The following is a 25,826-nucleotide window of genomic DNA, read 5'->3' as shown; positions in this document are numbered from 1 at the left end:
ATTTCACAAGGATAATAAAAAACTCAAGAACGAGAGGAATCAAAAACGAAACTAAAACATTGTCTATGAGTCTTGAAAGCTGAGAGAAATAATATTCCTATGCAAATATATTCTGGTAAAAAAAAACCCAAAATGTCTTAATGGTGTTTTATCTTAAAATTCTGTTATAAACCATAAGATTCACTTATTAGGAAAATGTCACTCGTATAATTTTTTGACGGTACTATGGTCAAAATTGTCGTTCGATGTAGTAGTAGTAGTAGTATCTATGGCCCAAACGGCTGGAGCGATTGGGATGCATTTTCAATCAGATTGACCTAGTAAGTAATCCTGTGAAGTTAGGTAGGGATCGGATTACAGTCAAATAAAAGATTGGCCAGTAAAGCGGGCAGGTTTTGACTAGGTACTAAATAAAGCCTAGTTATTTATAATTTTTTCATGAAATCACTCAGTCTTCGACACTAAAGTAGAGATTCGAAAGTAATAAATCATGAAGTAAACCAATATATAATAAGTAACGTTTATTTCGCAGTACGGTAATTTATTTACATAAATAAAATCCATTTACGATGATTTTAATAATACATTCATGAAAATATTGCAACTTACACTAAATTCATCTATTTGTACTAATATAATTTAATAAGATTCACCGCTGTGACTAAGTATTGTCTGAGAAATGCGCTAATGTACTATTTGAACTATACGTTGACACGCTTGCACTGGTTACATTTAATTCCTTTAAAACGATTACAATACAGCCGCGTAAATACAATTTCACACATTAAGGCAACTCGGAACGCACCCAAACAATACGTTTAAGATAGCAGCTATAATAATTCCTTAATTTTTTGATAGGTCCAATGCAAGCGTTAGTTTAACACTAATTTATTTAGTTTCACTTTCCGGATGCGATTTCCTTCATTCTGTTGAGCGCCGAGCCGGCCTTGAACCAGTTGATCTGTTGGTCGTTCAATGAATGGTTGAGCTTGATGCGGTCGGTGCTGCCGTCTTTGTGCTTAATTTCGCAGTCCACTGGCTGTAACAACAAACAGAGAACACCGACTTTCATTCACATTCTATTCAATGAATTAAGTTTCATTTCATTTTTCAGAACCTATTTTAAAAAATAATTAATTTACTTCAAAAACGCGAATTGATGCATTAAAATACTTTAGTTCAAAAAAGTTCAGTTAAAAACATTGTTTTTTTATTGCTTAGATAGGTGGACGGGCTCACAGCCCACCTCGTGTTAAGTGGTTACTGGAGCCCATAGACATCTACAGCTTAAATGCGCCACCCACCTTGAAATATAAGTTCTAAGATCTCAGTATAGTTACAACGGTAGGACCTCTTGTGAGTCCGCACGGGTAGGTACCACCGCCTCGCCTATTTCTGCCGTGAAGCAGTAATGCGTTTCGGTTTGAAGGATGGGGCAGCCGTTGTAACTATACTGAGACCTTAGAACTTATATCTCAAGGTAGGTGGGTGGCGCATTTACTTTGTAGATGTCTATGGGCTCCAGTAACCACTTAACACCAGGTGGGCCTTGAGCTCGTCCACCCATCAAGGCTATAAAAAAAATTAGCTAGATACAGATGAACATTAAGCATACCTTGCCGGGAGCGAGGCTGTTGAGTCCGAGGAGTGAGATTTTATCGTCAGGCTTGATCTTGTCGTAGTCAGCGGCGTTGGCGAACGTGAGGGGCAGCATGCCTTGTTTCTTCAAGTTGGTCTCGTGGATTCTGTGAGCGTATTATTATTATTGTATATTGTATATATTCATTTAAAATTTTATTATTATTATTTATATTTATTTAAAATCTTATTAATTACATAATATTTAAAAAAAAAGATATTAAAAATACAATTTTTAAAAAACACTATAAAAATAGATTGCCGCTGATGGCGGATGATGATGTATCTTTTTTTCAGTAAATAAACTTGGTTGGTAAACAAATAATTTTGGTTAGTAAGTACGTATTACTTATAATCTGTCTTAGCAACTTAAAAACCTAATACAATTATTTGACTATTTATTATTAAAAAAAAAATCCCAAGTGCTTGCTGCAAAGGCTATTAATTAGCAGTCCCTAGATCTTGCTCTTTATGATATATAATTAATATTAGGCAAGTGTACAGGGAAGAAAGTGTAACTTTTCCTCCCTGGGTACTGACAAGTGCGCATGCGCGTTAATGTCTACGTCTGCTCTCACGCACCTAAAATTCTCCGCGATTGTTGTGCTCGGGTAATTTGCAATATTGTGTTTAGTGTAAAAGTGAAATAAACAAAAGACAATAAAATTTAATAGTGAAGTATTAAACAAAGATGAGTTCATTAGACAATTCTTATTCAATTAGTAGTAGTTTATTTAAAAATTAAAAAACAGTTAAATTGTTTTTTTTATGAGTAGGGGCTCCGCCCCCCACCGCCTGCCAGGGCTTCCCCCTGGACCCCAGCTCGGTACTCCACGGGTGCTACGTTTTTTACAATGTCGGACTTTCGGCCTGGTAGGAAAAAATATTTTTTAGCGCCCCCATTTTTTCACCTACTTCAAAACCACTATAGCGAGAGTTGAGTCGGTATCTAAGAGTCCTCCTAGATGAAATTACAAATCGCCTCCCAAGCATCTACACAAAACGCCCCCATTTTTTTCTCAATCTATTCGCGCCCCCCATTAGGCCTGCAGCGCCCACAAGGGGGCGTCATCGCCCACTTTGGGAAGGGCTGGTCTAGTGTGAGCGCACCTGGCGAACGACTTGACGATGATGGCGCGGCCGCCGAGGTGTCGCGGCTCGAGCGCGGCGTGCTCGCGGGACGAGCCCTCGCCGTAGTTCTCGTCGCCGACCACGCACCAGCGCACGCCGGCCGCCTTGTACGCGCGCGCCGTGGCGGGCACCGGCCCGTACTCGCCCGTCACCTGGTTGCGGACCTTGTTCAGCTCGCCGTTCTCTGCGTTCGTTGCGCTGTTAACAAAACAACGTTGTAGAGAGAGAGTATTATTGTACACCAACAAAAGAAACAATGCGCAACATTAAATTCAAAGAAAAGGACAATTGGCGGTCTTATCGCTAAAAGCGATCTCTTCCAGACAACCATCAGGTGGAAAAAAATCGTTTTCGAAACTAATTACACGCGGTGTACCAATCAATTGAAATTACTCAAGTTTTAAGGTCGGCGATAGTTTTAACATCTTAATGTCTATGGATTAAATAAACCAGGCTAGCCGCAAAATGAACCCAATACTAACGTAATAAACATGTTATTGGAGATGTTGTCGAGATGGCCTCTGTACTTCAGCCAGGGTCCAGCTGCCGAGATGTGGTCGGTGGTGCACTTCCCCTTCACCTTGATCAGGATCGTGAGGTCGGTGAGGTCTTTGCCGTCCCACTTGTCGAACGGCTCGAGGAGTTGAAGGCGGTCGGATGTCGGTGAGACGTCAACTTTCACTTCTGTCGAGTTTCAAGAGATAATAGTATCACTAGATGATGTTTTTTTTTGATAACGTCATCTTGTTGTGTCTTTAAAGAGGTTAGTTGCCCTCAATTAAGAAAAATAGTATTATTATTCGCCAATAGATGTCGGGAAGAGTCATAAAGTTGATTATCGATAAAATGGATTATTGAAAACACGAATAAAACAACGTTTTCTGAAAATAAATCGTAGCTAGATCGATTTATCGCCCCCGAAATCCCCTGTATACTAAATTTTATGAAAATCGTTGGAAAGTACAAGAATTGCTCGTTTAAAGGTATAAGATAGTGGCGTGTACGAGGGAAGACGTGCGTGGGTAGGCCTCCCACAAGATGCGAGTAAGGACCTATTAAGGTTCGCGGGGATCTGCTAAGTGCAGGCAACGCAGTACCGATCTTTGTGGCGAGGTTTGAGGAAGGCCTATGTCCAGCAGTGAACGTTTGTGGGCTGATAGAATAGAATACAAACACTGGGGAAGGGAGAGGTAAGGGGACCCCTATTATATTGGGGACAAGTTGAAAGTATCCACGTGTTAGTGGCAAATAACAAGCCGGAGAACCCATCAAAATAGGCAGTATAACCGTGCAAATGCAAAAACGCAAGGAAATGCAGTGTATCGAATTTAAAAATTAACGTAATAGCTTTGGCGCGCTATCTTTGAAATTACGCTTTGGTAGTACCAAATTACTAATTACCTAGCATTTTGATATAGAATTTTAAAGATAATAAAATGGCCTTTTTTACTGCTCAGGTCAAAGGCCTCTTTGTAAATTTAACCTAAAAGTTGTCTGGCTTTATTGATTTCGAAGAGTCTGATGACTGGAGCGGTAACAGTCCCGGGTATAAGACGGATATTTTTGAGAGAGGAATTTATATGTAAAATGCCAGTGGATGTCTGACCCTGGTATAGGTTCAAGGGTCCCCATCAATGCGCATCACGCTCACCTCCATTCTCCGCATTCCTCTCCCTACCCAACCAAATTTGATAGGAACCTAAGAGTCCACCTTGGATGTTCGTTCAAGTTTAGAATTTTTAGAGATGTTCTTGTTCAGCCAAGGTCGTTTTGTAGGTTGTTTTTTTTTTTTATTGAAGGATCATTGATAGTCTGGAGGCCCTTCCAATTTCACCAGGACAGGTGGGCGAGCAAAGGCTCAGCCAGAAGGAGTGAGATTTGCGAACAGCTACCCGAGCGCCCCCAAGGGAAACCTAACAACTCAAGAGTAGCTGCTTCGAGAATGAATCTACTACCGGATTGGAATCGCGACCCGCTGAGAAGATCCGGCGAGAAACTTAGCGGGCTGATGTTTAGGTTAGGTTGCACGTCAAACTCTTTGCCGACTTCGACAGGTACGGTTACCGTGGTCCCTAAGTCTGCTTCTAGTATTAGAGCTGGAGGCGTATAATATGGGTCAGGTTATAGTGATTTTGTTCGTATATATACCTCTCGCTCCCACATCTTACACTAACATCATCACGAAACCGTTTAGACAATCGAAAGACCGTGAAGAGTGACGTTCGTCGCTTCAAACTAATAGATATACTTTTATCCCACTTATCTTACACCCCCCCCCCCCTGGCGAGACAGAGACAGCAACACATCCTGCCCTTTTTATCCAACTTAATTATATAGCCAGACAGAGACGGCAACACATACTGGATCCGTCGGCGGGCGGGTGCTCGTACGTGTCCTGTCCGGGGTCGAAGCCCTTGGAGGGGAGCTCGTCGGCAAACGGATCTGACAACTTGAACTTCTTTCCATCAGCGCCAGTCAGCTCGTCCTTCAGCGGGTTGAAGTCAAGCCGGCCTGGAGGAAACAAATACATAAGTTTAATGATACGTCATCGAAGTCATCATTGAAGTCGTCGTGGCCTAAAGGATAAGACGTCCGGTGCATTCGTGTTGAGCGATGCACCGGTGTTCGAATCCCAGGCGGGTACCAATTTTTCTAATGAAATACGTACTCAAGTAGTTTGAAGTCGTTATGGCCTAACGGATAAGACGTCCGGTGAATTCGTATCTAGTGATGCAACGGTGTTCGAATCCTGCCGGCGTGTACCGATTTTTCTAATGAAATACGTACTCAACAAATGTTCACGATTGACTTCCACGGTGAAGGAATAACATCATGTAATAAAAATCAAACCCGCAAAATTATAATTTGCGTAATTACTGGTGGTAGGACCTCTTGTGAGCCCGCGCGGTGAAGCAGTAATACGTTTCGGTTTGAAGGGTGAGGCAGCCGTTGTAACTATACTGAAACTTTAGAACTTATATCACAAGGTGGGTGGCGCATTTACGTTGTAGATGTCTATGGGCTCCAGTAACCACTTAACATCAGGTGGGCGGTGCGCTCGTCCACGCATGTAAACAATAAAAAAAATTAAAAAAACACATGACATTACAACTTGAACCCACCTTCACACATGAGAACTCAATTGTATTTTAAACTATTGTCGTAATCTTCGTCGCGGCAGAAATAGGCCGCATGCTTAGTACTTAGTACCTACCCGTGCTTACAACACGCGTGACCGTCAGTAATTATACAAGATAAAATTTTATTTCATTACAAGAATTGGTACACGTTTACGTGATGCAAATACGCATGCTTTATTTTATTTTGTCATTTGACTATATATTTTCTAGGTTAAAATATATAAATAATAGTAGTCTTATGGAAGAAGTGTCTTCTCGTGTTCTACCAATGAGCTCATTGAAATCTCAGTAACTTCCCACCATTTTACTGCGACTTCATTTCGTTTGATATACATTTCACTTATCATACAACATAATCAGCAAAATTTAAAAAAAATTTAAAATACGACGCTAGCAACATTGACATCGATAGGATCCGATTGCCATATTAAAAAAAAAAATCGTATATGAGGCAGCAGCCTACCCGCGATGGACAGCGCCGTGACGAGCTCGGGGCTGGTGACGAAGCAGTGCGTGGCGGGGTTGGCGTCGTTCCTGCCGGTGAAGTTGCGGTTGTATGACGTCACGATCGTGTTCTTCTCCCCCTTCTTCACGTCCTTGCGGTCCCACTGGCCGATGCACGGGCCGCACGCGTTCGCCAACACCTGGGAACGAACGCTCAATTACAGTATTCAGAATCATTAAAAATCTTCGACGGTACTCGCCAGTGCTTTTGTTCGGATGAGTCCGGTCGGATGAGGTCAGACCTGCGCTTGATGCTCCGCTATTAACTTGTGTATTAATAATAATAATATAATAATAAATAGCTCTTTCATTAAAGATAAGATTGAAGATGGTGGTTTTTTATTTATTTTTTTATTGCTTAGATTGGTGGACGAGCTCACAGCCCACCTGGTGTTAAGTGGTTACTGGAGCCCATAGACATCTACAACGTAAATGCGCCACCCACCTTGAGCAAGATATAAGTTCTAAGATCTCAGCATAGTTACAACGGCTGCCCCACCCTTCAAACCAACACGCATTACTGCTTCACGGCAGAAATAGTCAGGGTGGTGGTCTACCCGTGCAGACTTACAAGACATCCTACCACCGTTACTGTTTTCGTGGTCACGAATGACCAGTGAGTCGTAATGCGTGAGTACATTTGTTTGCGTTAATACTCACGGTGCCTCCGAAGTCCCTGAGGGTCTTGGCGATGCCGTCCCTCTCGATGGTGGCGCGGACCTGCTCCGACCCGGGGGTCACGTTGAACGGAATCTTAGACTTCAGGCCGTGACTGATCGCCTGAATGAAAACAACGGTAGATAACATTAAATTCAATGCAAATATAGTTTTAAGGTATCATTCCGAACGTAACATTTACAGTTTTCGTCAATTATGGAATTCGAAACAGAACACGCTGTAGCTGGAACAATACAGGGTGTTCTTTTTTCAAAGAGAGCATAGCAGAGTCGTTTGTTTAAGAATATTTTTTTTATTGCATAGATGGGAGGTCGAGCTCGCAGCCCACTTGGTGTTGAGTGGTTAGCGGAGTCCATAGACGTCTACAACGTAAATGCCGCAACCCACCTTGAGATATGAGTTCTAAGGTCTCAGTATAGTTACAACGGCTGTCCCACCCTTCAAACCGAAACCCATTACTGCTTCACGGCAGAAATACGCAGGGTGAGGTGAGATTTGCAAAACGAACTAGTTGTATCATTAAAAAACTAAAGTTATGATATAATATTTTACCTCTTTGACGATGCTGGCACACCTGCCCATGTCTTCGTAGGAAGAGTTAGTGCAGGACCCGATGAGGCCGACGCGGATGTCCACCGGCCAGTCGTTCTTCTTGGCCGCTTCGCCGAGCTTCGAGATAGGGTTGGCGAGGTCCGGAGTGAAGGGCCCGTTCACGTGGGGCTCCAGCGTGGACAGGTCGATCTCGATCAACTGATTTACAAGATATATAATTGTTTAAACCAGAGGCTCCCAATTTTACTTTGTCTACTGCCCACTTTGAGAATAAATTATTTTTTAGCGCTCCCATTTTTTCAGAGAGCTCAGTCGCTCTCTAAGAGTCCTCCTAGATGAAATCGCCTCCCAAGCCTCTACACAACACCCCCTTTTTTTGGTTTCTTACCTTTTAAGCCTGCAGCGCCCACAAGGGGGAGCTATCGCCCACTTTGAGAAAGGCTGGTTTAAACTCTCGAATCGAATGCTACTTACTGTTCGGAACTTGTACATATGTATACATCGGGCTAAGATTCAGATATCAGGAATGTAAGCGAAGTACACATAGGAATTTATTACTATTAAATAATCACTGACCGTAACCCTTTTTTTTTTTTTTTTTTAACCTAAGCTGATAGCCTTGAGAGGCTATGTCAGCGTAACCCTAACTTTAGTAGGTGAGCTCACGGGGCTCAAACCTGATGACGTTGCTAACACGAACCCTAGCAAAAGCCGTGCTTCGCAGAATCTACCACCGGATCGGAAACGCGACCCACTGAGAAGATCCGGCGAGAAACTCAGTGGGCTGTGTCTGAGAGTTAATTTACTCGTCGAGCCCTTCGTCGCAAGCGACGGGTTCGACGAGAACGGTGACCGGTGCTTGAAGTACCTAAAAGCACCGTTAGTGGATCGGGAGGATCCGAGATGACGTGTTTTGGGCGACGTCGACTGCTTTCCATTCTGTCCGCAGGATCGGGAACGTAGTTACCGGCTGCCACGATGAGAGGGTTCTCGTGTCGTGCCGCTTTATCGAAGTGGTCGTAACCCAATAATTTACATGAACTATAAAAATGAAGACTGAACTAATTAAATGACAATCGTGAACGATAACGGTCACATAGGGCAGTACTATCTGTCGCGGACAGAGTTCCGTGCACCGACCGCAATAGGGACAGTACTAATCGTCAAAGACAACGTTCCACATCCAATACTGTGCAGTACTGACTGTCGAAAGGCAGTGGCCCGTACACTAAGACGCATCCGCTCAAACGCGTGCAGAATGCTTAGTGCGAGTTTTTTAACGTTCTCGATAGCGTAAAAGTTAGCTCATATTGTACGGAATGGGATCGTTTGCCTACGTTTGCCGCTAGGTGCGCTGTTCCAACTGCATACAAAGTTGGGTTAACTTTTACAAAACTCGTACTAAGCAAATTGGTCATTGTTCCATTTGTGTCATTTACAGAACTGTATACCTTTGAAATATGATCAATATAATATTTTTATTTATTTACTGCTTAGACGATGAACAGGTTCACGGCTCATTTAGTGTTTAAAGCAGTTAATGAGGTCTATGTGTCAATTGTATCCTAACAATTTTTTTTTTTTTATCTGCTTAAATTTTTATTGCATATTGTTATACCTTTGCCTTGGAAGTCATTCGTAAGCATGAGTTAAGTATTTCATTACAAAAAATTATACCTATCTGCGGGATTCGAACACTGACACTGTTGTATCGCTCGATGCGATTACACCGGAACACTTATCTTATAGGGCAGGATGAGTTCGCTGTACCTGGTCATAGGGTGCCTTGTTGTCAGGCGTGAGCAGGTGCTTGTAGGAGTTGGCGGTGGCGGCGATGTCGTGGCGCCCGGTCGACTTAAGGTAGGCTTCCATGCGAGAGTTGTACGGGAACACCTGTTGTTTACCGATCGTAAATACAATCGTGTGAAATGACATTTGTTTTGATTGATTTTTTTTCCTACCCAAGCTGATAGCCTTGAGAGGCTATTTCAGCGTAACCTTAACCAGTAGGTGAGCTCGCGGGGCTCGAACCGGAGTGTTGCTAACACTGGCTCTAGCAAGAGCAGTGCTTCGCAGAATCTACCACCGGATCTGAAACGCGACCCACTGAGAAGATTCAGCTAGAAACTCAGTGGGCTGTGTCTGTGGGTTAATTTACTCGTCGAGCCTTCGTCGCAAGCAACGGGTTCGACGAGAACGATGACCGGTGCTTGAGGTACCTAAAAGCACCGTTACTGGATCCAGAGGTAGAGCGTTTAAAAGTCCAATGTTTATAAGCAAACACAGCCCACTGAGTTTCTCGCCGATCTTCTCAGTGTGTCGCGTTTCCGATCCGGTGGTAGATTCTGCGAAGCACTGCTCTTGCTAGGGTTAGTGTAAGCAACGTCGTCAGGTTTGAGCCCCCTGATCTCAACTACTTGTTAGGCTACGCTGACATAGCCTATCAAGGCTATCAGCTTAGGTAGAAAAAAAAACTCTAAATTCTGAATGAGTTATTCAAGTTTAAGTCTTACGCTAGTGGTAGCACCGATCTCAGCTCCCATGTTGCAGATTGTCGCCATTCCCGTACACGAGATGTGGTCAACGCCGGGCCCGTGGTACTCCACGATGGCGCCGGTACCTCCCTTCACAGTCAGGATGCCGGCCACCTTCAAGATCACATCTTTCGGACTCGTCCAGCCGGTGAGTTTACCTGACAAACAAAGAATGTTTTTGTTTACAGTGAGAACGTAATGTAAAATACTTGCTAGTTTTATTTGTAAGCGATTGGGTCATTTTCCTTGAAAAAACATTTCGATCTAACAAAAACAACAAATCTTTTCTGGAGCTTTTAATGGTATTAAACACAACAAACACATTTTTACTTTGAGTGCATTTCTTTCTTTAACATGACGATGGTATCGTCCATATCAGAATTTTTATATATAAATTTTTTTAAGTGCTTTTACGACAATAATTCGAATATTATACAGATTATCGTTGCCTTCGCATAGGAACATTCCCCAGCGTGCCCTGCGACTCGACTTTGAGGCTCTGTGACTCCTATTCCATTCTAAGATTTCTAGTCGGATGGCATTCATCTTCTAATATCAACGAGTTCTGATAATCGCTCATTAGCGAGTGGTCCGTGAGCTCATTAATCCATTTATCTAAATTATTTCATACAGTGTAATTCATTGTAGGTACGTGTGCATTTAAGATAATACTTATCATACAGTTTATGAGCTGCAGTAACAAACAAAATGGACCGAGAAATTAAATGTAATTTTGTGTCTATAAAACAACAATGTTATCTATAACATTAGCCGTAGTTATGTTGAATAGCGGTAAAGCATTGTTCATTTTTGGGATAAGGTAAAATAGCATCGGAAGATATCTATATATTAATACGTGAAGCAAAAACTTTGTATCCCTTTTTACGAAAATTGCGCGGACGGAGTATGAAATTTTCCACACTTATAGAGAATATAGAGAAGAAGTGTACAATGCTAATATTTTTTTTAAATAATGCATAAAAGATACATTAAATCAATAAAGGAAACATTACACACACTACCAGGTATTTGACATAACACATATGTATATGTATATAAATATACTCTTCGTTTATTGTCAATTGTCAAACTTTTGTTAGTGTTTAAGGTCTGTCTGTGGTCAAGTTGAGAATAGATGAATATTGTTTGTCTTTATTGTGTTTTATGTATAGTGTAGTTTTGGCAAAATATGTGATTATATTTTATAAGTACAATAGTATTTGACAATAGAACCATAATAATGTTTTAACATAAAATTTCAATTGATTAAAGTCGAATTTCGACTTCTGCGGGACCACTGGTTTAGTTATAATTATCTATTATCAGATAGAAACTCAAAGAATTCAAATATATCACAGGATTTTATCAGCGCTATGTTGATCTAAAGAGATAAAACGCTTACGCAAATGCAAAATTATTTGTTTTTCTTGAAAACTCCGTGTGAGGTGACCTTCTAGAGAACGTTGATACATACTCTTACTGGCGGTAGTAAAGCGTATTGTAAGTTTGCACAGATACGAACCAAAATCTTGTCTATATATACCATCAAGAAAAAACCTTCGTACTATGAAATCGAGAATGTCTTATAGTGGGTTACGGTATTCAGGTGGCGTTCTCTATGGGTCATCATAATATAACCACTTTACAACATTTATTTTATCTACACAATAAAACATTTATAGAAGCGCTAGATCTGTTTATTTGCTAATACATTTGTCAATGCTTTAATTAATAAATTATACTCTCGTGGTAGGACATCTTGTGAGTCCGCGCGGGTAGGTACCACCGCCCCGCCTATTTCTGCAGTGAAGCAGTAATGCGTTTCGGTTTGAAGGCTGGGGCAGCCGTTGTAACTATACTGAGATCTTAGAACTTATATCTCAAGGTGGGTGGCGCATTTACGTTGTAGATAACCACTTACCACCAGGTGGGCTGTGAGATCGTCCACCCATCTAAGCAATAAAAAAATATGCTCAGAATATGAAAGCGCGTAATAAAATTAAAAACACGATTCAATTAACGAATTCGGATGCTACAATTGAAATTGGATGGTTAAATTTCAACACCTTTCCGATGACCAAAATAGCTTTGGATCACACTGTTTTGTGACGTCATTAGCGAGTGAACACTTCGATTGGTTGGTCGACGTTTGTATTCAAAATCTTTACGTCAGAGACGACGAGTGACTTAAAAAAAAACTATGCATATAATTTTATTGCATTGAATTTCATTGCTGATATCAATGAAAAACATTGAATTTTAATAAATTAAATAACTTATGTACAACCCTATTTTATTAAATCAGAGAATAATTTAACAGAAAAAAAAACATTAACATATTATTATGTTTACGCAAGAAACATTTCATTAAAATTCTCATTAGTGATTATTTTCTAAATAGTAGTATAAATCTAACTAGTTATTATTAATCATTAAAACATCATTCCATAACACATCAGACCAAAGTACATCGATGTCAGTGCAAATTACTTCACACGTGTATCTGCCAATTCCGTGTTGGCAATATTGGCATTACTTTATTTGTATATCTGAACATTTTAATTGTTATCAAGGCAGATGATAGTAAAGAAATAAAATTAGTTGTCGACCTTAAGGAAAGCATGTATGTGTTTTGACCTTATCTTCTTAGTGTGTGGGTAAGCTATTCTTATGTACTAGATTACAAGCAGGAAACGTCTTTCATTGAGGACTGCTGGGCATGCTATTGCAAAGTGTGTCATTCTTATTCCTGCCTTATCTAATATTTTAATAAAACATAATGCTTTTTTTAGCAAATAAATAAACACATTTTTAACAAATTGTTGAGCGAATAAAATTAGCTTCCCTCATCTTTTTCTAATGACAGTTTTGGAAAAGACTCTTACGTAACAAAATGGAGGGGAGCCCGAAGAATCTCATGGGATGCAGGGGCAGTGGCAATAGCCTGAATCGTCCTTGCGTAATAAATTAATGGGCCCTTTCTACCTTCGTAAATTAGGATAAGCATTTCCTTCGGTTTCCTCGAGTCGTAGGCATAATCTATGATGTGAAACGAAACGTCTAGAAAAGTCTAGAATTTTGTTTTGTTAAAAATAGGATGTGTTGTTAGCACTATATTCAAATGTGTTGACATTTTAACAGTTGACGAATAACAGTTTAGTCGTTAGCGACCATGAAAACTGTAAAACTGTAAAAATATTCGAAACGTCAAAAATAATATGAGTATAATAAAAAGTTTAAAGTAGTTTTAATTTATTGTAAAATAGGTTCAATCTATGTCTTCCAGCGGACAGTCGTACCTACCTACTGACGTTACGTTGTTTATCAGCTCCGGAAAAGACTAGGAAGGTTACTGCAGTCAGTGTCATAGATTATGACCCTGGAACTAGTTAATGCTTTTTCCTTTGAATACAGACGACGTCGAGAATGAAACGCAATTCTATCAACGTCGTTTAGATGAATATTAATTGACTTATCTAAGGAAAAGCGTATTCTTTGAACCTTATTGAAGAAGTTGTTTTGTTTAAACAAGGTAATATAAATGTTAATGTAGGATTGGTAAGAACGGAACGTATGACAGAGCGTGGAACGGAGCGTTAAGATATGAGTGAGGAAAAATGGAAAGAAAGGGAATAGAGAATGACAGAGGAAAGGAAGATGGCGAGGACGGTTAAAAAAATTAGCTAGGCGTAAAAGTTTTAATTAATTTTTAATTATTATTATAAAAGAAGATTTTGGAACAGTGGAAGTTTTATTTTATGCGCTGCGATCCCTATTCTACAAATCTATATTAATGCAAACGGTAAATCATTCTAGAAGTCGTCGTGGCCTAAAGGATTAGACGCCCGGTGCATTCGTATCTAGCGATGCAACGGGTTCGAATCTCGCAGGCAAGTATAATTTTTTTCGAATGAAATACGTACTCAACAAACGTTTACGATTGACTTATACGGTGACGGAATAACATCATGTAATAAAAATCTAACCCGCATAATTATAATTTGCGTAATTACTGGTGTTAGGACGTTTTGTGAGTCCGCACGGGTAGGTTCCACCACCTTGCCTATTGCTACTAATACGTTCCGGTTTGGAAGATAAGACAGCCGTTGTACTGTAAAACTGAGGCCTTAGAACTCCTATCTCAAGGTGGGGTGCGGCATTTACGTTGTAGACGTCTATAGGCTCCGGTAATCACTTAACACCAAGTGGGCTCAGAGCTTGTTTACCCATTTAAGCAATAAATAAACTGAAATTTGATATTAATCATCAATTATTTTTGATATTTGATTTGCGTATATCACAGTATCGTTCGTATCTCAATTATGTTATATTTATAACTTTTTTTTATTACGATCGTTTGGTATCAGAGGCATTACGAACATAAACACGCATTAATAAAAATAAATAAAATTACACACACGAGTGACAAAACGGAGACTACTCCGAAACGCTATTTCGAAGCGGCGTAATAAGAAGTACCTATAGTCTATAGAGATAAGCGACTGTAGTTTTTGTACGGGTGCAATGTATTTTTGGATTCGATTGTATTTTAAGTGAGCTGTAACGATATACAAAGATCAACAAAAAAAAGCAATGAATGATTTTGTTTACTCTGTAAGTCGATATGGTGTTCTGATTTTAAAATCTGCTATAAATCTTAAAAGTAATTGAGAAAAAAAAATTGGATTCCTAAGTGGAAAATGAAAATTTAGACTAAATATTCATAGAACAAATAAAAACCGCTTTTAGTCGACTAAACTACATCCCTAAAAGTTTGACAAGAAATGAATAAGAGATTTTTTATGTAGGTATCATGGAAACTTAATTTATTTGAATCATAGAGGAAATGTACTAACCAAAACATATCTTTGTTTTATTTCTAAATATAAGCAAATTGGCTGGTGATCTTACCGGTGTTAATTGGTAGCACATAATAATCACAGCTATAATTGAGATAAAACGTGAAGTATTTATATTTTCTCAATACTGTGCTACACTTTATACTGGGACCACGCGTTTCGGTTCGAAGGGCGGGGCAGCCGTTGTAACTATACTGAGACCTTAGAACTTATATCTCAAGGTGGGTGGCGCATTTACGTCGTAGATGTCTATGGGCTCCAGTAACCACTTAACACCAGGTGGGCTGTGAGCTCGTCCACCCATCTAAGCTATAAAAAAAAAAGGTGCCGAATTAGGATCTAAGAAAGTTTACGTTAAAAATAAAATTTAATAAGTCGATGCCTCCAATGAACACTACTCTACACTACTTTTCACACAAATCGCTTCACTATTTTAAGAGTATTACAAATTCATTATTAATGGGGTTCGAAGCAAGAGTAAATCAGCTAGTTACACAAGAAAAAACCATAAATATATCTGCAATAATAAAGATTTTATCAACTTTTTTCGTTTAAACGCTCCTCCTGTAAACCTACGAATTTGGAGTTAGCGTAGTGTTCATTGGAAGCATCGAAATATTATATCCATACTATATACTACTGGAAACTACGCCTCACAATCTTTAATGAATGTAAATGAATAAATTGTCTGCAAATAGTCTTTGAGACGTGCACGCGCCATATCAATGTTCGATATTTTGCTTTGTTATTATTAGGCTAAATTGTAAACGTTCACATTACACATGAAAACGATCATAATGCAATACGTACACATTGTTTTTTTTTTATGATTGAAGGATTACTGGTGGCCCGGGGGCCTTTCCAGTTTCACCAGGACAGGTGGGCGAGCAAAGGCTCAGCCAGGAGGGGTGGGATTTGCTAACAGCTACCCAAGCGCCTCCGAAGGAGACCTAACAGCTCAAGAGTAGCTGCTTCGCGAATGAATCTACTACCGGATCGGAATCGCGACCCGCTGAGAAGATCCGGCGAGAAACTCAGCGAGCTGATTCATGGGTTAGGTTGCACGGCGAACTCTTTGTCGAGTTCGAAGAGTACGGTTACCGAGGTACACATTGTTCTATAACAACAAGATATATGTATATATTTTTAACAAACTCTGGGTCTCGCGTGTAAGTGACGTAGAATATTGAGCATGTTTAGGGTAATGCTTATTTATGAGTAAATGTACCTGAATAAGTTGAACCATTAAAGTAAGAAAAAAAAAACTTCAATACTTTCTGTAAGAATAATAAACGATGTATTTATGTAAGGTGAAATCGTTCGGTGTTGGCAACTCCAACATTTTAGCATGGAAAATAAAATTACATGACTGGCAACATTGTTGATGTCAGTCTTTTCCTTTTTTACTTTTCATCGCAAGCGGACGCGTTTATCATATTAATTAAATATCAAGTGTACGAACATTCAAATAAACCGTATTGCAGCACAAAGCCCAAGTTTTCTTTATATCAGCAGCCGGCCCATACAGCCCGCACCGAAACATTCGGGCTTAAATGGATTTCTTATAGGGTAAATATAATCGTTTACTAGACGCTAACTGTATAACTACTCACTGTTATAGTACACTAGTGGCCCGCTCCGGCTCCGCTCGGGTCTTTAACAAAAATTTCAACGATGTTTGACGTTGTTTTATTTTTTTTAATAAAAGAACACTTATTGCCGCATAACTATAATAGTTAGACGTATGCTGTCGCGACACTTTTTGTTTTGTTTTCGCAGGGCACGCGATGTAAAGAATATTTTAGGTAATTTTTTTACACCTTGGGTTACATTATTGGAGTTTTAGTAAGGATCCCTATTTTTTTTCAAAATAGATTATATCCTATGTCACTCGGGAATAGTGTTGCTTCTAAATAGTGAAAGAATTTTTCAAATCGGTTTAGTAGTTTTCGAGCCTATTCAATACAAACAAACAAACAAACAAATCTTTCCTCTTTATAATATTAGTATAGATTACTGATTCGCGGCAGAAATAGGCGGGGTAAAATCGGTATTCGTACACCGACACAATCGTATCGCTAGATACGAATGCATCGTGCGTCTTATCCTTCTTCTCATCTATCTCTATATATTTAATGAAGTTACTTTAATAATATTCCTATTAAATAATATTGTCTTCCTTAAGAACATTCATTTCTAATTTCGATGTAGTTTTCCTGCCGTGACCTATTCACGCAGCATGTTTCCTTACATTAATTATAAATGCATCTTCCTTATTTACATTTCTATTTCGTAGATCATAATTAGTTCATATCTGTATGATGTTATATTATTATGTTGTTTGAATATCTCACCCTTTCCTTATATAAAGGCGCTTGTCAGAGATATTCTAAGAGAGATCCTATTTGTCATTTACGTAATTCAAACCTATTGTTATTTCAAATATCAAAACAGTATCACACTGTTTTGAATATCGCTTACCGCGTAACAGCTGCGATAACTTCCAAAGTGTCAATAGTCTATGCCACCACTCCCCCTTTACGCTGGGGAATCCATTTACGGATACCCGGTCGAGAGGGATGCAACCACTCCCCCTACTTAACTTGTGAAACGTGAGCTCATTAATTCGTTTAATGAGAATATGTCTCCCCTATAATGGAATCCAAATTAGAGGTCAACTTTTATTGGCATTAATATTTACACGTGCATTTACTATTAATAACAATAAGTGATAGTACGTTGAAATCTGCGCCGAATTCTTCGATTCATCGTCACGTCTCGATCATTTAAAATCGATAGCATGGTAGTGGTTTCTTTGGTTGTTTTTTTTATGTAGTACCACAATCTGAATCTATACTAATATTATAAAGAGGAAAGATTTGTTTGTTTCTTTGTTTCGAATAGGCTCCGAAACTACTGGACCGATTTGAAAAATTCTTTTTCCATTAAAAGCCGACATTGTCCCTGATGAACATAGGCTATTTGTTTCATGTGTGTTTTAATGTTTCCGAAGCGAAGCGAGGGCGGGTCGCTAGTATATTATAATTAAAATTTCGTTTTTCTTACTCTCTCATAAAACTAAATATAACCTATAGCCATCATCGACAAGATTAAAAAATAATTAAGAAAAAAAAATTACAACGCGTTTTCAGAGCATGCTAGATAAAGAGCGCATTACATTACGTAATGAGAGGTTCATATAAATTCTAATGCGAAACAAATTTTAGTACGTACAGACTAAATACACTTACACGTAAAAAAGTATGTCTAAGAATTAGAGTATTGGTTGGTTACATACAAGCGTAATATTTATATTTTTCATTAAGGCTGCCCATACTAAGCACGTACTCATTTCTCTACGGAATATGTAAGATATTGCCACAATATAACGATATATCTGCATTATTTTCAGCATAATGTTCGTCTTTCAATGTATGCGAGTAAATTTATCAGGGACTTATCATTATAAAGGCATTACGAAATTTTGTGAAAAGAAAAAAAAACATTTTTTCGTCTAGACGGATTTATCTTAGCTGAAGGTCACAAGGGTTGGAAATGCACCGATTGATCTTATACAAAAAAATAAAAAACAAACAAATACTGAGATAACACTGCGTACTATGTATGGGACTTTATAAATAAGATTAAAATTATCAAGACTGTAACACACTTAATTACTCTGTTATTGTAATATAAACGTTTTTATTGCGGTGAATTACAAATTATTAAATTGCATTATCTATACTAATCTATACTAATATTATAAAGAGGAAAGATTTGTTTGTTTGTTTGTTTCGAATAGGCTCCGAAACTACTGGACCGATTTGAAAAATTCTTTTTCCATTAGAAGCCGACATTGTCCCTGATGAACATAGACTACTTTAAAAAAAAAAAAAATTGTATTTTTTTGGTTTCATGTGTGTTTTAATGTTTCCGAAGCGAAGCGAGGGCGGGTCGCTAGTTTGCTATTATAAAGTTATTTGTTAATATATTTCTTTGAAGTTTATGAATGAAGATTTTTGATTTTGTAATGTTGGTAGAGTAAATCGCAAACCAGTTATATGTTACATAATAGTCTATGAGTTAGTCTATGCCAGACGCGTTCGAAATACAAACTACTCTTTTTTTTCAACTACCTACGCCTCCTTACCGATTTTTTTTTCATATCACATGGTGTATTACATAATGTAGAACAGTAAACTCCTCAACCGTCATCAACAAACATATTTTATGCGTAATAAATTAAATAGAATCAATTGAGATCATACATAATCATATTGTATAAAACTAAAATAAGTAACATAAACACTGACATTGACCGTTTGGCTTACGTCCATACAAAACAAATATCTATTTATATGTACATATTTTTATGACGGCACATTGTGCTAGAGCAATCTGTGTACAATTGTCGCAAGGTGACCGATACGATGTTCTTTAATGAAAAGGTTATTTAAATTTATTGAGCTTTTCAATAAGACACGTTACGTTTATGTATTATTTTATTTGTACTACACTATTGGTAACACGTACGGGTAGTCTTTTATTTTATTTTTTTATTGCATAGATGGGTAGCTGAGCTCACAGCCGACCGTGGTGTTATGTGGTTACCGGAACCCATAGACATCTATAACATAAATGCTGCCACCCACTTTGAGATATGAGTTCTAAGTTCTCAGTATAATTACAACGGTTGCGCCACCCTTTAAAGCGAAACGCATTACTGCTTCACGGCAGAAATAGGTAGGGTGGTGGTACCCACCCGTGCGGACTCACATGAGGTCCTACCACCAGTAATTACGCAAATTATAATTTTGCGGGTTTAATTTTTATTACACGATGTTATTTCTTCACTGTGGAAGTCAATCGTTAACATTTGTTAAGTACATATTTCATTAGAAAAATTGGTACCCGCCTGAGATTCGAACACCGTTGCATCGTTAGATACGAATGCACCGGAAGTCTTATCCTTTAGGCCACGATGACTTATAAACGGTACCATTAGCATGCATATACTGCCGCCAAGCAGTAATGCTTTCTGGTTTGAAAGGTGGCACAGCCGTTGTATGACACTTAGACCTCATGTCTCAAAGTGGGCGGCGCCATTCCCGTATCGATGGGGCACTGAATATCAGGCGATAAAAAGAAATACACCATTTAAAATTTGGTAACCTAGGAAATATTGATAATATCAGTATTTGATAATATCTAATATCAATATTTCCGACCCAAGCTACGTCACGCAATATATTTTGATGCTTTACTGTGAGATTCCTTTGCGAACTAAGCGGTACCTACCTACCTACCATGATATTTATGTTACCTATTTAAACTATGATATCTCCATGTGACGTTTGTGTGTAGAATTCATGTGACGAATTACGTAAATTTAACAGAATTTCATGTTTTTGACGATAAAATTAACACTACCATACGATCAAGTTGTCATAATTTCACACGTAGTATAAAAAAACTATATGGGCCGTTGCTATGATAAGATATGGTGTAAAAATATAAAAAGGATATTGACTATGGTATGTTTTACTTGCGCTGTCGGAAGCAGACGACCATAACCCAACACCCTAGCGACTGGTAAGAGTTCTCGTCGCTATGGACATCAGCAATATCAAGAGCACAATTAAGCACTGCCTTTTTTTTTGTTTAACGCTGGGGAATCCGTTTACGGATACCCGGACGAGACACTTAAGCACTGCCTACCTATACCTATGCCAAGTTAAAGAACCATATGATTCTTTTAAAATAATTTTATTAGCTTTATTATCTATATAACGAACAAAAAAAAAACATTTTCAGACACACATGTAACTTGAAAATTTTCACACATTCACACCAATCACAAATATATAAAATATTAATTGAGAAATAATGTTTGTTACCTTAATAGATCATGTCGTTTTAAAGTACATTTATTATATTTCAAAGTAATCATGCCTTTTTTATTTTGTAATTTTTTTCATCTATATTATAGTCCATACCAATAAATGTTTAAAACTCGGTAATGATTTACCACTTGTAATAAAATGTTTCTTTAATTTATTTTTGGTAACGATTTCAGCTTTCTCTAAGTAGGCTCAAGTTTTAAAACTTATACCAATATTTTAATATTAACAATCTCAATATCATAAATGTGGTAATAATGAATTACAAAGCAAATAAAACTTACCGGTCAATTTGACGCCGATAACTTTAGGACACTTCAGCTCCCACGGGATGTTGGCCATTACGTCCACAGCATCAGCACCACCGACACCTTAGACATTCCATTTTTTCATTAAAAACAAAAACAGGCAGGGTGGTGGTACCTACCCGGGCGGACTCTCAAGAGGTCCTACCACCAGTAAAAAAATGTAGCTAAATATGTTTAAATAATCTAAAACTATGTGAATTTACAAGTGGTTTAGAACATTTCGTCCTTATTATTTTACTTATTTTCCCTATTTAATCATTGAATTTGGTAGCCTAAGGGGCTATTTCCTTACTCACGGACCGGTTTATTGTACATTACAATACTTGAGATCCATGAAGATTAAAAGTTAAATTAATTTAGTTTTATAATAAACTTTTTTCGATCATTTGACATGGTTATTGAACATCTAGTATTGGCTTGCTCTTGGCACTATGACATGACATCTTCAAACGCTCTTTAGGGAAAATGGTTCAAGGCAGCTGTCTAGTTGAGGTCCGCTGGCATAGGTCACAAATTACCATTAGTTGGGCCGCACGTCCTAACATATGCAAGAGCAATAAAAGTTATAGCTGCTAAGCTTAATATATAAGATTTTTCTGTCAAAAAAAAAAAACTCACCAATACACAATCCACCAAGGCCACCTCCATTAGGTGTGTGGGAGTCTGTGCCGATCATGAGTAGACCAGGGAACGCATAGTTCTCCAGAATGATCTGATGGATAATACCAGAGCCGGGCTTCCAGAAACCGACTCCATATTTAGCTCCGGCAGTCTCTAAGAACTTGTATACTTCTTTGTTGAGGTCCTAAGAAAATGATTTACTTTTCATAATGCTCAACCTGTTAGTGGGTCGTTTTCAATTTTGCGGTCAAAAAAGTAACGATTGCATGAATTTCAACTTTCTTTAATTTTCCATTATTTTGTATTTATGCATGTTCAGAATAAAAAAATGCTTCATCACAATCAAGTCAATCACTAATTTATTGATAATATGATATAATATTCATTTATATTTTTTATTTGATAACGTCAACACGGATGACAAATAAATAGGAACTTATTTAAAAAGCTTAGAAATTGTACTTCTTTTGTTTTTAATAATGTTCTAATATCCGATTAGTTTTCCTCTATTATTGTATTATATACTGATTAAATAAAATTGCCGAATTTCAACACGCATTACTGGAAAAATAGCAAACACCTTAGAATTTGAATTTCGAACCAGTGATACGAATGAGATTTGAGGTCGTTTTTAATGTATAACCCCTAATTTAACAGTGTTTACGATATATATAGTTATAGGACCACGTGCCTGTTGTCATGACAACAAATTTAATGTACTTATAATTACGGTAACATTAAAGTTATGAGAATTAAATCAAATGAGTCACTTTTGGCTCCAAATTTGAAAACCACCCTAGTATACTATTTATTGACTTGACTGTAGTCACAATACAAACTCAGTTTAAAATTAACATTTTTATTGCTGGTGGTATCAATATTGAACCACCAGCCACTGTAACCCAGGCTGTTTTCTTGTCAGTTCAAATTGTTGAGTTTTTACATACTCCATAGAAGTAGTGCAATCATTACATAAGATCAGTGGTTAACTACTGTACTACAGCCATATATGTACACGAAGCATTACCTTAGCCCTGGCCAAATCCTTCTCGCCTCCGACTTGGGCTTCGATCAAGTGATCACAATGAATGGTGGACGGTACAGCTACACGGGGAAGGCCGGAAGAGATAAATTGTAACATTGCCATTTGTGCAGTGGCGTCTTGCATGGCCACACGGTCGGGACGCAGGCGGAGATAACTTGCGCCGCGTTCAATTTCCTGAACAATTTCATAGGGGTATAAATCATATTTAGGTGATTTTTAAATTTTATACTTAAGACTAATGTGATTTATTAATACCAAAATATATTATTTCATTAAATATGATGGTGAACTTTGGGTAAAAAGACATCATCCAGTGAGCAATATTGTTACTAGGTATACTGATCGTCTTAGTGTTCGTAATTTATATGTAAGCAAGTTAATTCCATTGGCGCCATTAGGCTTTTTTTCCTTCAAATATTATATTCTATAAGATATTTGATATAATATATTCTCTAAGAGGGTTAAAGTTGAGTGATCTATGATATTCCTATACACACAGACTTAATACATATTTATACTAAGAAAGTATACTCATTTATTGAAACAATTTATTGAAATATTTCATATCAGCATGACAGTTTAAATTTTTTGGCACGCCATAGTGAGCTGTGGTGTTATCAAGTATAGCAAGAGTAGGATCTATTATAGACTCCTAAAAACCCTCTGGTTATGTAGGTCTGAAGGCCATAATTAATATTTTTAGTTACTGTCACATAGGCATACAAATAAATAAACAAATAGGCAGGAAATAGTTGGAAAAGATCACTTCAATATTTCCATTGCTCATATGTGCATGGTCATGAACATTCAATGATAGGACAAAAATTTGTTTATTCCATGCAAGAATTTTTTCTTAAAACTTAAATAACATAAGTGATTCATTAGTAATGGTTTCCCATATGTATCTATGTAAGAGCTGTAGATAAATTTTCTGCACTAAGAGTCAGTTGTTATGTAAGAATAAATTACAGCAGATAAATACATATATATATAAGAAGAACATAAAAATATTTATAAAATGAAGGTGGCCCTGTAAATATAAACCAAATAAAGATATTTACCAAACCAAATAATTGAATAAAAAAATAGTAGATAAAGATATTTTTCCAAAACTTGTTTTTATAACCATCGGATTTATTTTTATTTTTTAAAAGCTAAAGGTGCTTTTATTCATCTGTGATCTATTGTATCTTTTATTTGAGTTTAAACTATATAGTTACTGCTGATTGTTTTTTAAACAGCAATCAAAAGCCAAAAAAACTTCCAAGGAACTTCATACAGGGACTATCCTTAAAGTTTAAATAATGATTTCCAATAGTTTATGTAATTTTTTGGCAAGTTTACTTTATCTTTTTTATATTGCATCTAAGAATAAAAGATTTAGAAAATATAATATTTTGATAAAATTTTTGGCTTAATTTTGATTCTTAAAAAAGTGTTTAAATTTGTTGAAAAAATATATGATCCTTTAGTTTTATGACAATAGTTAAACAAAATATTCGACTTACCTGTCCTTTGGGGTCATCCAAGTGAGAATATAGGATTTTCTCAGACAAGGTCAATTCTCTCCCTAGCCTCTTCTTAACCACCTCTAAATTCTTCGTCAACTTTTCGTAAGGCAAGGGTACCTTGTCGAACTTGGACATCGCCACCTATGGTACCAAACATTTTCACTCAGAAAACTCATTTTTCTTAACCACCAGTGGTTACATAACATGTTTATGTATTCACAGAAAACACTAGTAATATCACTTTTTTCACGATTTCCGTCCTACCTGGGCCGCGGCGGCGGTCAATGGAGATACGCTGAAACATCTTTGTTGGATTTCAGAGAGTACCACCCTTGTCCTGCTACCCTGTAACCAAAAGTTCCTTGTCAGTATAAAAAATTGTATATAACATCGGTATAAACTTATGGTCCCAATTATAAACAGTTTAATTTTAAACAATTTACTCATAGATAACCCGTAATTAACCACACGCTAACCTTACAAAATCATAGTTTAATTTATATGACCTGACCTTTATAATCGATGGAATTTATCACAAATTTACATATCGGGGGTATGATAAGGTTTTTTTTTCATAAACAGACAATAACAGAATTGTTTGGTTTTATCTCATTGTAGTGTAATTTGAGATGTGAAATTCGTGGAATCATTTATGTATATACCTGGCCATGCAAAACTCTCATACAGTGCGCCATGGTCGCCGGACTTCAGTATATTAAACGAATTAATTTAGAAAAATTTTAGAATCAAATAAACGAGTGCCACATGGGTCAATTTGAAGTGATTTTCTTTTATTTTAGGGCCTGATCACACTGTACTTTCATCCACTGCAACACGTAACTTCTGAATCCATCAGATAAAAAACTTCTATCAGTTCTATCGCAGATAGAAAGAAATTGCCAAAAAAATGTCAAATAAGTTTGGCAGTTGATAGTAGTTGGCTGTCATTTTGCCATAGACTACCTATTACTTACACTTTACTGTTTTAGTTAAAGTGATACCTATGAAATGATGAAAATGATTTGTCCGGCTCGTTCATTCGTTCCACTTACTATTTCAGAATTTATTTGATAATTTAACTGAAGACGAAGCTTTTCGTGGTTTGACGCTATACTTCTATCAGATGACTTGCCAGCGAACTAAGTTGTCCCTTCGTATTATGGTGACATTCTACAAAACTTGCATACATCTAGTATATCTTGAAGTGATATTAAATCGATTTTTTAATCAAATCATCGTTAGTTATTGTTGTTGCAAGATACTTTTTAAATTTTTTTAACAACAACTGACAGGTGAGTCGTCTATTATCAAAGGTGGCAATCTGTGCATTTGGACAAAAAAATTTTATTGATATGTCAATACAGATTGATTTGAATATAATCGTCTCCTTCAAAGAATACGGTTC

General features: G+C 37.5%; 2 protein-coding genes across 2 annotated transcripts in view; one reads left to right on the top strand and one right to left on the bottom strand.

Moving 5' to 3' along the window:
• Positions 1-508: 508 nt before the first annotated feature.
• On the bottom strand, positions 509-25,397 carry mAcon1 (Mitochondrial aconitase 1). The gene is made up of 16 exons (XM_028177527.2): positions 25,084-25,397; positions 24,686-24,766; positions 24,419-24,562; positions 22,893-23,084; positions 21,863-22,049; positions 21,221-21,307; positions 10,157-10,335; positions 9,414-9,536; positions 7,644-7,841; positions 7,074-7,193; positions 6,373-6,553; positions 5,131-5,280; positions 3,252-3,453; positions 2,749-2,967; positions 1,616-1,745; positions 509-1,039 (listed from the first exon to the last, which is right to left on the bottom strand). The coding sequence occupies exons 1-16, from the start codon at positions 25,114-25,116 to the stop codon at positions 899-901; spliced, it is 2,367 nt and encodes a 788-aa protein (XP_028033328.2). The 5' UTR covers positions 25,117-25,397; the 3' UTR covers positions 509-898.
• The window catches only part of Sec15 (exocyst complex component Sec15), a 29,331-nt gene continuing 19,891 nt past the window's right edge, over positions 16,387-25,826 (top strand). Inside the window, exon 1 of the mRNA XM_089734109.1 lies at positions 16,387-16,605. Within this exon, the coding sequence (XP_089590235.1) occupies positions 16,402-16,605 (204 nt within the window). The 5' untranslated portion in view covers positions 16,387-16,401. The remainder of the gene's footprint in view (positions 16,606-25,826) is intronic.

Source organism: Bombyx mandarina, chromosome 17 (genome assembly GCF_030267445.1).
Source record: "Bombyx mandarina strain Sakado chromosome 17, ASM3026744v2".
NCBI lineage: Eukaryota > Metazoa > Arthropoda > Insecta > Lepidoptera > Bombycidae > Bombyx > Bombyx mandarina.
This window is presented reverse-complemented; position numbering and strand designations above follow the sequence as displayed.